Source organism: Alosa pseudoharengus, unplaced genomic scaffold (assembly GCF_046254945.1).
Source record: "Alosa pseudoharengus isolate Yale_2024_CS ecotype anadromous, Long Island Sound unplaced genomic scaffold, YU_APseudo_1.1 YU_APseudo_1.1_scf_17, whole genome shotgun sequence".
NCBI classification, from domain to species: domain Eukaryota; kingdom Metazoa; phylum Chordata; class Actinopteri; order Clupeiformes; family Clupeidae; genus Alosa; species Alosa pseudoharengus.
The window spans coordinates 34,249,906-34,263,829 of NW_027468640.1; the positions used below are offsets into that span (position 1 = coordinate 34,249,906).

Sequence of the window (13,924 nt, forward strand, 5' to 3'; positions counted from 1 at the left end):
CACACACACACACACACACACAGGGGGTAAAAAGAGGATGTACTGGTTGTGAGGAACGAGGAAAACAGGGTCAAATGTTTCCTTCAAGAAAGCGTGAGAATCATCTCTGGGCCGCTGGGCACTGGAGCAAACAGTGTGACTCACAACAAAGCCGCAAACAGCCGTGTTCATCATATTTCACTTGTAGCGCCTGCAACACTGCCTGCCATTTCACAAAAACTTCCTCTACTCTGTGGTTCTACTCAGAACTCAGGAAAAAAGTGCTGAAGGTTGACACATGGGTACTTTCCAGAGGATCATGGACATATAATATTCTCACCTGGTTATCAATATTGATTTCATCTAATTTTTACATTGAGAGTATGAAAAAAAACTGTGCAAATATTAAAATATCAAACTGCTTCTAGAATTGTCTAAAAGTGTTAAGGGGTACCAATGAACTGGCTGAACCTTTGCTGAATGACTTCTTCATTTGTGCAGGCCTTCTTCCTGCTCTTCCTCTACTGACGTCAGCTTTCATTCATTCAACCTTTATTTTCATTTTCAGAAGTACAATTAAGGGTAGTTGTCATTTTCAATGTAGCCGAGATACAACAAATAAACATACAACAAAGAGAGCAAAGCATGGCCTATTACAGTAAACTAAAAATTAATTAATAAAATAACTAATTAATATTAATAAATGAAGCAGTTGAATCTAAAAGCAAGTAAAATAATCAGTTAAAACAGGTGCAGTTTGAAAGGGGGAGATTAATTATCAAAGATTTGAACTGTAATCCAAACAAACGTAACGTGCACTTATCCAAAAGTACTGTAGGTGCTGGATAAAAAAGTAATGGAGTAACTCTAATAAACAGACAAAAAGGGAGCTAGTGTGCAGATATTCCTTGTTATTTTTTACAGAGATTTGAACTGCCCATAGGACACTAAAGATGCCATTTTGAGAGTATGCCCAATGTTACTCCAGGAGGTGGGGGCATTAGAACAAAATATGCTTTTTCTAGTTCTCCAACGATAGCCTTATAAATAAACAGTAACCAGTGTCTCTGTTAAAAATGGCTAACTAAAGCTATCATAAAGTGCACAGTGGTGAATATTTGGTTTATGCTGAACGTGAAGAAGGCTACACCAGAAAACAGATCTAATCACATCACTTAACATTGATTCTGACAGGGATTCAGCAATTGTCAACTTCGTAATACTGTTAACCTGCTTTTTAAGTTTCGTTTGATCGTTTGTATGTTTTTGCTTTGTACAAAAGCATGTGAATTTAATTGCTTTCAACCATCAACACTGATTTGAGTATCCAACCATCAGTCCAAACATACCAATGTTTTAAATATAGCCTTTACACCTACATAATGCTAATTTATTGTTATTTCTACCGTGTACTGTATGTGTCATTATCGCTCAACGAGTGGATGTGATTAGACATGTTTTCTGGTGTAGCCTTATGATGTTCAGCATAAGCCAAATTATAGCTAGCTATTATACTTTAGATAGTTAACTTAATTTACTTAATGTATAAATGCAGACTGTTATGTATAAATGCAGTCAATATTAGTAGCTTTGGAGAACAATATGAATTTTGTCTGTGGGATACTTCACGTGTCATCCAGTTGCCAAACTGCACAGTCAGGTGCTTCACAGTGGTAGGACAGTAGACTATTAGAACAGAAGACAGAATGGAGCACACTGATTAAACTTGCAGTCTTTACTAGTGCAAACAAAAACAACTGACATTTCAAGACAACTGTGTCTTTGTCAGAGTCAGAGTAGTTTTGTTTGAATTTAATACTAATTTGAGGTCGAGCTTCCTGTAGAACTGGACTGTAAAGAACTATTGCGGGTTCTCAATGGCAAGATTGATTGAGGCAGCGATACAATAAACAATGGTGTCATCAGCATAGAGATGGACATGGCAACTTTTCATTGAGGAAACAATATCATGTAGATGGTAAAAAGGATTGGACTAGAGTCTGAACCTTGTGGAACACCATTCGTTTTTGACAAGAATTCAGACTGAATATTACCGGATTTTACACACTGAAACCTCTGGCATGGATAACTCTGAAACCAGTTACAGGTGTCAGAATCCAAACTGAATCAATACATTTTTGTCGAATTTAATAAAGAGTGGATAGGAAAGATTTCAGTTGGTTGTTAGCCAAGGATTCAAGTATTTTTTTTCTAAGCAGAGTAATTTGGAGATTGGGCGATAGGCGTCTATGTCAACTCCTGTATGCAAAGGAGATACATGGGCCATTTTCCAGACTCAAGGAAATAAGCCGGTTAAAATGGAGAGATTAAAGATATAGGTTAGTTGCTCTGAGATTAATGGAGCAGATAGTTTCAGAAAAAAGGATCTAACTTTTCCTCCTAAAATGGAGCTAAACCTAAAGCTTCACAACCAGAAAAGAGATTAAAACTGCAAGGTAAGTATAAGTATAAGTATATATACTCTTTTGATCCTGTGAGGGAAATTTGTTCTCTGCATTTATCCCAATCCATGAATTAGTAAAAAACACTCAGCACACAGTGAACACACAGTGAGGTGAAGCACACACTAATCCTGGCGCAGTGAGCTGCCTGCAACAACAGCAGTGCTCGGGGAGCAGTGAGGGGTTAGGTGCCTTGCTCAAGGGCACTTCAGCCGTGCCTACTGGTTGAGGTTCGGTCGGCAACCCTACAAGTCTGAAGCGATAACCAGTAGGCCACGGCTGCCCAGATGTAAGGTGCCATCATACTTTTCATAGATAGAAGGGGTTGATGTTTATCTTAATCATCATAATAGAAACCATTAGTCTCCTGAAAAATGTGACCAGCAACAAAGTGGTTATTAAATGCAGAGCAGATTTCTAAAGGGCCGTGCATGAAGGCAAGTTACCAGACATGACAAAGGAAGGAATAGAGGCAGTGGAGTTGCAGCTGATAGATTTAACTGACCTCCAAAAAATTGTGGGGTTAGGGAGGATTTCAGTAATAATCTGACTAGGCTTTTGGCTTTTGGTTCTTCAGTGCGTCTAGCCTGGGCCCACACTTTGTTTCTAGACAGAAATAATGAAGATAGCTTGGGCAAGAACCAAGGGTTGTATCTGTTGTTTACTTACAAGCTTCTGCACAAGAGCATTTCTTGCATTCAGATCAAGAGGATTCTAATACCCAACTTCATGAGTCACTAACCCTCTACCCTACCCGGCATGGACTCTCTATGACACAGCAGGTGGCATGATGACATGATACGCATGTGATGGAGAATGCAGGGAGAACAAACTCGGAAAGACTCCAGCTTGGAGGCCAAACAATACAGACGGTGCCTCCGTAGACATAAGCTGGAGTTATTTTACCTCAGGGGGTTGAGCCAACACACACACACACACACACACACCAGGCGGGAGTGCAGTCTAAATACAGCACGCAACTGCTCTCTGCAAAAGCCGGTCAATATTAAACTTCATAATTACCGTTTGTTTGCATACGTCCGAGAGATGCTATAAATGGACACAGCTGTGGTCAAAAATAAACCATTACTAGGATATTTTTACTTTCTGTACTAATATGGGCCATGAAGTCAGTCTGTTGACAAGCAGGTTTAAATCTCTGATGTTTTCAGACTTTACACACAATGGCACGCGCACAAATATCTCAACAAGCCCCTGCGGCTGTTTGTTCTGTCACCTCCTGTGAACTTCCTGAACAAGGGGGTTAAGAACAGGAACAGGACTCTTATTTGTTCCTGTGAAGTATGCTGGCTGGAAGAAGATGGCAACGCAAGAGCTGACCGCACACCACCAAGACAGAGAGTGGGATGGTGTGGAAGCCGAGCTGATCCAGCGAAACACCCCAAACCCCACAACCGGAGAGTAGAGAATGTCAATAAGCTTAACGGCTCAGTACAGGTCTTAGCTTCCGGATCGTTCTGGAAGGTGACTGTCCTCAGAACAGGAGGCAGATGGAACAGGGTCACAACCGTAATAGCCCTTAAGAGACAGGACAGCAAGAGAGACCAAAGGAAAAGCAGAGGACTATGGAAATACATCACCCATGCAAAGATGACCCATGACCTGGACATGTAGGAAAAGAAAACAGTTCTTTCATCCACAATTCTTCCATGAGTATATGAATCTACTGTTTTACTACTATTTTACACTGTTGTACTACTGTCCACAGCCTAATACATGGATTTCTATGCAACGTCACGAAAACATGCGTGCGCAACCAAGAGGCAGAAAGCACCATAGAACAGCATAGAGCAATGCAAAAGAGCAAAAGAATAAAATGAGTTTTTGTGCTGAAAACTGCACCAATTCGAAATCACGATGGTTAGAGAATGTTAAATATGTTCAATTTCCCTAACGGAATGCATGTCTTCGCCAAAAATTACAAAATACGATGTTATATTAATAATGCAAATGAACGGCAAACTTTGAAATATAGTCTGAAATGAGATGTTATTATCATTGAGACAACAGGGGTATACAATACAATCCGATTGTAGCTTACAGCAGCCGACTATTTAGGTTAAAGGAGAATTCCGGTGTGATTTTGACCTAAAGTGTTTTGAAACATGATACCGAGTGTGAACGTATGTCTCATAGCCCATCTCGGCTTGTCCCCTGCACTCCGAAATCTGGCGCTAGTTAGCCGATGCTACCAACAAGGCGGTCAATGGTGGTGCCTCGGCATCGGCATAGCCATGCAAATAAATCACTGTTTTACACCATTTACGAGGCTCAATGTATCTCCACACTTCATTGGTAGACTTCCAAGGGCCCTGACATTTAAAACGAGACATTGAGAACTTTGAAAAAGCACTGTTAGTTTACTTACAAGACGATTTATACAGACAGTATCTTCTCGAAGTTTAGCGTTTGCAGCCATCTTGAATTTAGTCACGATAAGTCGAGCGACGAGTAAGAATGAACAGGTATGATAAGGGATCAGATTCCAAAAATAATTCTGTGGAAATGCATGGATTCCAGTTTCTTCCAGTAGCAGCAACTGGAATCCATGCATTTCCACGGAATTATTTTTGGAATCTGATCCCTTATCATACCTGTTCATTCTTACTCGTCGCTTATCGTGACTAAATTCAAGATGGCTGCAAACGCTAAACTTCGAGAAGATACTGTCTGTATAAATCGTCTTGTAAGTAAACTACCAGTGCTTTTTCAAAGTTCTCAATGTCTCGTTTTAAATGACAGGGCCCTTGGAAGTCTACCAATGAAGTGTGGAGATACATTGAGCCTCGTAAATGGTGTAAAACAGTGATTTATTTGCATGGCTATGCCGATGCCGAGGCACCACCATTGACCGCCTTGTTGGTAGCATCGGCTAACTAGCGACAGATTTCGGAGTGCAGGGGACAAGCCGAGATGGGCTATGAGACATACGTTCACACTCGGTATCATGTTTCAAAACACTTTAGGTCAAAATCACACCGGAATTCTCCTTTAAGTTTATAACGTTGTGGACGGCCACCAAGCGTCTTCTGCCTCACGGCTGCACACGCATCTAGTTTTGTTGGTAAACGGGAAACCTGTGTATGTTTTTACTACTGTTTTACTGCTACACTGTTTTTCATGCTATATTAGCACACATGACCAATGGCTTCTGCTATAATATTTAATGGCTGTAACCCTATTACCTCAACCTATTCTTGCACTGACATAGTTTTTTATATTACCTTGTCTACATTATACTTTACTCTCTTATTTGTCCATATTATTTATTTATGCTGGTCTCTAGACCTTATTCTTGCACTGTTGGACTACTGTTGGACTACTTTTTCACACCTTCTCCATGACACTCACTCTCTTGAGCACCTTACCATGCACACAGAACTACAGGACTACTGTTGGACTACTTTTTGCACCTTCACCATAACACTCACTCTCTTGAGCACCTCACCATGCACACAGAACTACAGGCCAGTCCCGGCCCTGTCACTGCAAGCGCCTCATGCTTGATCACCCTCAAGCACACTGTGGATTTTTTTTATTTAATTTATATAGTATATTTAGTATTTAGTTTTGTAAGTTTTTCTTATCTTCTACTGTCTCTATTGTATAGTGGTGTTTTGTTATATGTTTATACTTATATTTACCATTTCTGCTGTAAGTGCATGTTGTGTGTGATGTCTGTATGCTACGGAGACCTTGCATTTCCCCTTGGGGATCAATAAAGTATCTATCTATCCCTATCTAAACCCTAGCTGCTTTCAGGTTGAAGTGCCATGAGGATGGAAATCTGCCCTTCCCACAGTGCACCTGTTCTGGCTCAATACTAGGTGGATGGCTCAGAGGATGATTACCAACTTCCCCCAAAGCTTGACAGATACACATATTGTCAAATCTCCACAGTATACTGATGCTCAGAAACCTGAGGGAGTGACCTGATTTCTGGTGCATTGGAAACTGTCAGTCACTGTACTTCCAAGCAGCAGCATCTGTCTCCTGAACGTGGGACAGAAGTGCTTAGATGTGGGACATCAAGGACTACAGATGTAGTGGCTATGTGAGGAAGGAAGTGGATATGGTCAATCAACATTGTATGTTGTGCGGTGAAGCCAGGACAAAAGATCTGAGTGTGCATGTACAGTATGTGTGTCAGCATTAACCACCACACCACAGACTGTCCCTGTTTGATTCTGTCTGATCCTGTGTTCATAGTTTGGTTCACCACATATTTGACACATTCACTTGCTAGCAACACACAACACAGCAAGCAAACTAAACAACAACAAAAACTCACTCTTTGGCATCCACACATTGTCTTCACATACGATGTGCCAGCCCTCCAGTAAGGTGTCAAATGTGTGTGTGTGTGTGTGTGCACAAAGCTGTCCTACATGACTTGCTTTAGTAACACGCCTAAGAAATGTTGATCCCATTCCCCCACACCCTCCCTCAGTCTTGATACTCCTTTGAGTTCAATCCACCCTCCTGGCCTCCACCCCCAACCAACACTCTTGCAGCCCCACAGTGTCTGCACATGGGCTGGGAAAGTCCCTGAAATCAGAGGGCCATGCCATCCCTCACTCCCCCACCCCCTACTAAATACCCTCCATCATATCGTCACATCATGTGAGCCCTCAAATCTCCCTGTGTTTCACACAAATGAACCAACTCTGGTCGCCTATATCTGGATAGGACGTGAAAGGGCAAAGTATTACCAGATATCTACTTATAGGTGTAGATAGCAATATTTGCTGCTAACTGCAAATATAGATCATCATAACACCAAACATTTTCCTTAACCTGGCTTAGCATGGTTAAAGATCATAACAGAGGTACTCTCACTGAAAAGGACTCAAGTGGTCCCAAGTTTCACAAAATAAGAGTTTGTTCAGGGGGCCTTAGCCACTTCTCCCATAGGGGTCCATTTTTTAAAGAGCTTCTGGTGATAAAGTCCAGACCCCCACTGCTGTTACGCTTTTTGAGATTGGAATCTCCCTTTTTAGATAATCTCTGGTAATACTGACACTTATCCAGAGTCTTATTGTTGTCCGTGCCCTGTGACATGCATTTCCTGTCTGAAGATGAGGGTGACAGCATGCAGATCCCTTCACAAAAAGGCACACAGAGAAATAGCACACAACTGTAATGAATACACATGTTTCTGTGATGTGACTGTTCAGCAGTGTCAAAAACATATGCGTTGCCCTTTCATCTGCCCTTGTGTGTGTGAGGGAGGGCGGGTGTATGTGTATGTGTGAGCAAAAGAGTTTGTGTTTGTGAGTCAGCAAGACAGATTGTGTGTGTATGTGTGTGTGTGTGAGAGTTTGTTTACACACGTCAATGCTTTACTCAAGGGTACAGCAACACACAGGCCGCAGGGAGTCTTTCGGACACTACTGTACAGTGAATTAACACCCTGAAACCCCACCCCCCCCTTCTTTTTCAAGGCTGCACTAGGTAGTGGGTACGGGGGCCACTCAGCGACCAGAGCTCGGCCAGCTGTAACAACCATCCTGGCAAAGCCCTCCAGCTGACACATCTGTTATAGAGAGAGGGGGCACGGGGTATCACAACCGTGGCAGGGTGCCCTTCCGCGTTAGTATCCCTTTCAAGGACCATTGTGGTGAAGTGATTTAGGTATGTGAAGGAGACGGTGCGGTGTTTCCCATTTATTAGCTAGGGAGACATCAACCAAGCTCAAATAAATTGTCTCCATTACCGTTTTGTGATAGCTTGGGGTTGCGTGGTGTAGAGAGGAATGTTCACTGCATTGGTGTAAAAATTGTAGCTGTTCAACTGATACTGTCCATGTATGGAGCAGCAGCTCTTACCCCTTTAAGGTATATTTTTGTAGCTGGCTAGTATTTCTAGCTTTATCAAATTCACTCCGACATTACACGGCATGAAGGAAAGATGAGCCCATCTATTGCACACACAAGCCACAGGCTGCTGTAGCTGTGCTGTACCCTAGGGCTAACTCTAACTGTACCACTGCTGTAGCTGTGCTGTACCCTAGGGCTAACTCTAACTGTACCACTGCTGTAGCTGTACTGTACCCTAGGGCTAACTCTAACTGTACCACTGCTGTAGCTGTACTGTACCCTAGGGCTAACCTTAACTGTACCACTGCTGTAGCTGTGCTGTACCCTAGGGCTAACCCTAACTGTACCACTGCTGTAGCTGTGCTGTACCTTTGGGCTAACCCTAACTGTACCACCTGTACTGCAGTGCTAGCTGTACTGTTGGGTGATGTGTTGTGTGGTGAAACTACAGTATGTAGGCCCTACCCTGTTTTATTTGTCTGTACTTGTCTATACAGGCTACTTCTGCTACCTATATCGGTTTCCTCTGTTCCTGTTCAGATTAACTGACATCAATACTACGTGTCTGTTATTCATTTAGTTTATGTAGGTTAAGTAGGTTTTTTGTTCCTCCATCCATCCATCTCCTTGTTAATGTATTCTATCTCTAACTCTCTCAGTCAGATCTCCATCTACATATATTTTTATCAGCACATTGTGCAAACTACAGTATCTTCCAGCTTGATGTGGATACAGGTTTAATAGTCAGACAATTCTCAAGCAGCAGGCCCGAGCTGCAGTGAGCTCACAGTAAGAAAGCAAAGGAAAGGGGAAAATGGCAGACACAAAAACGGTGCCTGCACACAATAAAGGGCACGTGGAGCGGCACTAATCAGACAAGCAGACTGACACAGCGAGCAGAGCAGAGCAGCTCAGCTCTCTGACCTAGTTCAGCCCTCAGAGAGGAGACCGCGTACAGGACCAGAGAAATCAGTCTGAGGACCTACACACACACACACACTCTCTCTCTTTCTGTCTTGCTCTCTCTCTCTCCCTCTCTCTCTCTCTCGCACACACACATACACAAACACACTTGTTCTTTAGGCATTTTGTGTCTCTTTCGCCCTCTCACTTTGAGTCGAATCACTCTCACTGTCTCAAGTGCAGGCCTTTGTGTCTACTGGTTCTGTCTGTTCTCTTGCCCTCTCTTTGTCTGTATGAATTCCTCTCTCTACCCTCCTCGCTATCTCAGCATGGGGAATTCCTCTCTCTACCCTCCTCGCTATCTCAGCATGGGGAATTCCTATTTTCAGGAGATTACACTGATCAACCAACAATGACAGCTACACCTGTAGGAACACTTCCGGATTCTTGCACAACTTCCCTTTAACAACATACCTAAAATGTTTTTTCCCTACATTGAACAATTACGAACATTTACCCTGATGGTTGTTTTCACTACATAACATGACACCATCCTCAGATAATCTAATGCCCTTCTCCTTGTAAAGCTCAATGGTGACACATCAAGGGTGACACCTGGTTTTGGCCTTTAGCCAGTACTCCACTATTTAACCATTGTAAGTGAGCAATGACTGACAAAGGAATCCATTCTCAGAACAATAATGACCTCTGCTATTCTCCAAAGTCAAGTCTGGATGAGCAACCCCACGAGAGGCTTAGACTGCCATGCTCAAAACTCCAAAAAAATTTTAGATCGGATTTGCCATCCATGAATAAACAACATTCAGACTTTTAATCCAAAGAGACTTACAGTACAGAACAGATGAATTTTAATTTTGAAATATTAGTGATGCATGTATTAGTAGTTAAGGGTTGCTCTACCAGTTGTAGCAGCTGGTATTTCCAGCTTCATCAAATTAGTCATGTGTCATCTCAAAGTATGAAGGGAAGATGAACCTATCTATTGTACTTATAAGCCGCTCAGGCTGTTGTGGTTGTGGGTTGCATACTGCAGACAGCCCAGGCTCCAAAAACAGCAACAAAAACAACTTGGTCCAGCGTGGACCATAAAAATATAACAAACTGTTCCAGACAATGACCGACGAGATGCGCGTTTAGGAGAGTTTCAATTCGGGAAGGAGGGAGGGGGAGGGAGTAGCGAGCTAGCTCTCTGTTTTGTTTGAACTTCAGCAGAAGTGACGTTACCCAACATTGCCTAGAGCACCTTTAATGTCTGTTAACGGTTAGTAAGTCTGCTTGCTAGTTTAGGCAGATATTCCTTACTGTATTCTGGTGTCATTTGCTGGAGGGCAATTCCACGCAAAACTGTCAGGTCCATAACGACAACACAATGCCATGGTATTTGTATGATGTGAATGATGATTACTTGAAATTTGAGCATTCACTCTTCTTGGTTGTAGAACTTACATGAAAAACGTTTTACATAATAATTCGCATCATACAAATACCATGGCATTTAGTTGGCGTTATGGACATGACAGTTTTGCGTGGAATCACCCTAGACTAACTCTGATGGTTGTTTGTTCCATATCTTGCTAGTTTGTGACCAAACCTGTTTATTACCACTTTAATTGGAAACTACCCTCTATCTACATATTGATTCTACAGCATCTGTGCCCTCCCTTAGGCCTTGTGACAAAAGTTTCCCTCCCACTGACACACCTGGCGCCAGCCAACAGCAACAAGAACTTCTACTTCCACCCCAAATTATGTCCTCCAGCACAAGGAGGGCTTAGTGCATGATTAAAACATAATGGTGCTCCCTGGGAATTCATTCTTGAACCTGATACAGGCGCAGCAGATACCCTGAATTACTAGTATAGCCACCAGTTGACTATATTACTCCCCAACAAGTCACACGAGTATTTCAGATGTGCTAAAACAACTGAAACAACTCATTCTGAGTGAAACTAGATGTACCGCAGAGCGGTACAAAATATGACCGCCGCCCAGTCCAGCACATTTTTTCCACAAAAAGAAATCACGCTGAAAGGCCTATATGATTCTAACTGTCTCACTAAATTGCATTATCCACACTCAATTCTCACTGGTATCTGCTAGACAACAAGTACCAAAACATGATTAGTTCATAGATTTCACATGTAAAATTCATTTTATACAACCCCACCTCCATCTTGCCTGTTCATAATTATGAGAAATTCTTGATTGTTTGTGTTATGTTTATGTTATGTGTGTGGGTGTGTGTGTGTGTGTGAGTGTGTGTGTGTGTGTGTGTGCGTGCCTGCGTATGTGCCTGTGCATGGAAGCGTACATATGTCTACTGTGTGAGTATGTGTCATGATTACTGTGAATGTGTGTGTGTGTGTGTATCTGTTTGTGCACATGTGTGCACATGAACTGGGTTAACATGACCCCTGGAGGCAAATATACGGAAAAAATGGTCATCCTAGGCCCTACAGTTCTCAAGATATTCACAGAGAACTGTGTCTGGCCTACCCTCCTTTCGGGGGGTCCAGATCAAAACGAAAAATGACAGTTCCATGCTATCCATGTGGGGGTACATGCCCACCAAGTTTTGTGTACCCCGGTCTTTCAGTGTCCCGGGAATCCTTGTTGGTGTACGTCACTAAATGTACACATAAATTGTTTTATTGTAAGGCCCCCCATGAACGAAAGTACACAAAACTTGGCATGCATTCGGAGGGTGTCATAATGATCCTAGACTTTCAATTTCGTGCAGTTTTGACCATGTCAGCCAGAGATATTGTGATGAAAACACCTAATTTTTTGCTTTTTAATTTTTAACTAGGTGGCGCTATACATGAAATAAGTGGTAATGGGATGGGTTGACATGGCCCCTTGAGATCAACATACAAAAAAAAGGTGGACCTCCTAGGCCCTACGGTTCTGGAGATATTCACAGAAAACTGTCTCCGGCCACCTACAGGCCAGTTGGTGTATAGTAACATAAATTAATTTATTGTGTGGCCCCCCATGAACGGAATTCCACGAAACTTGGCGTGCATTCAGAGGGTGTCATAATGATCCTACACTTCCAATTTCGTGCAGTTTTGACTATGTTAGGTCACAGATACCTGCGATTACAACACCTCATTTTTACTTTTTTGTGTTTAACTAGGTGGCGCTATACATGAAATGAGTGGTTATGGAATGGGTTGACATGGCCCCTTGAGATCGATCAACATACAAAAAAAATGGTCCTCGTAAACCTTACGGTTCTCGAGATATTCACAGAAAACTGTGTCTGCCCTACCCTCCTTTCGGGGGGTGCAGTCCAGCGGGGGGGCTACAGATCAAAACGAAAAACGATGGTTCCATGCTATCCATATGGGGTTACATGCCCACCAAGTTTCGTCTACCCCGGTCTTTCAGTGTCCCGGGAATCATTGACAGAAATTTGGACATGCGAAAAAGAAGAAAAAAAAAAAAAAAAAAAAAAAAAAAATCTGACTAAACCTATACGCTTCGCTGCGCGGCGGTCATAATAATGGACCTGTGTTTCTGAGAGAGAAAGGGGGGGGGGGGGAGTTGGGGGAAGACAGAGAGCGACAGAGTGTTTTTCCCCTCAATGTTCTCAATGTCATTGTTACTGTAAAAATTGTTGAGCTGTTTTGTTTTGTGCTTTGGCAATGCTGTACCTACATGCATGCTAATGAAGCAATGTTGAATTGAAGAGACAAACAGACAGACAGACAGACAGACAGAGAAAGAAAGAGAGAGGTCAATTAGCGCATGGTAAATTAGGCTAAAAGCGGAGATGAATCCCGCCATGACATCAGCACCAAGCTATGGAGAGCATTCAAATCGACCAGAGTCTGCGTCACCCAGATGTCCCAGGTTCCTCTGGAACGCCAGTCAGTCAGGCACAGATGATTCTAGCTTCTTAGCCTTCCTCAGATCTTATAGGAAAAAATTAGCAGGGTCTTTAAAAATACACAGGGACCTGTCCCTATTAGGCCGACATGGGCTTTTGCCCTCCCAACACACGCATACACACACACACACACACACAAATCCCTCCATTGAAATCAGACACAGCTGCTTCCATCGCCAACCCCCCATCGTTAGCCCAAAAACACACACACACTAACACACAGAAAGTTTCCCACAAGACTCACAGAGATGAGTGACGCATTGAGTTGACATCACTCGCTCAGAAGTGTATTCAGATTCTGACCTAGTCGGTTCATAGCTTTCCCCGCCAGCCCCCCTCACCACCTCTACCATAGATGTAAGTGGGGTTGAAGACATTACATTAGATTACTTTTGCATGTAAAACAATACTCACCATTCTCTGAGGTCATTCTCAGGCTGTAAGTAACAATGTTTCAGTCAGCAAAACTTGCTAAACACTTTTATCATTTGTTTGGCGAGACTCTAAACAACTTGAGGGGCAACAGGCACTTTGTGGTCAGATCACCTTCCAAAGAAGGCGAAACTAAGTGTGCACCAAAATGGCTCCAAAGGAAATCAACAGAAGATCATTCCTGGAATAATACCTATTCATCAAAATAATTGAACTGAATTACATTTTGACAAACCTATTTATCAAAATAATTCAAAATGATTGAACTTCAGTGAAATGCATGAGATGACACCTTGGCTGAAACATTAATCCAAAAATTAGCCCTACGGACTAATACACAGCGTAAATGTCAACAAACCAGATATTCATCTAGTATCTCCGATAACACTCAC

The 13,924-nt window shown here is 42.4% G+C and overlaps 1 protein-coding gene across 3 annotated transcripts in view; it reads right to left on the reverse strand.

Annotated features, from left to right (window-relative positions):
* stim2b (stromal interaction molecule 2b) overlaps window positions 1-13,924 on the reverse strand; it is a 59,541-nt gene that overhangs the window by 38,362 nt on the left and 7,255 nt on the right. Inside the window, exon 1 of one of the 3 annotated variants that reach the window (XM_076289367.1) lies at window positions 451-650. The exons of the other annotated variants lie outside the window; for them this stretch is intronic. Within the exon in view, the coding sequence (XP_076145482.1) occupies window positions 451-520 (70 nt within the window). The 5' untranslated portion in view covers window positions 521-650. Of the gene's footprint in view, window positions 1-450; window positions 651-13,924 lie in introns of those variants that run through there. 3 annotated transcript variants of the gene reach the window in all.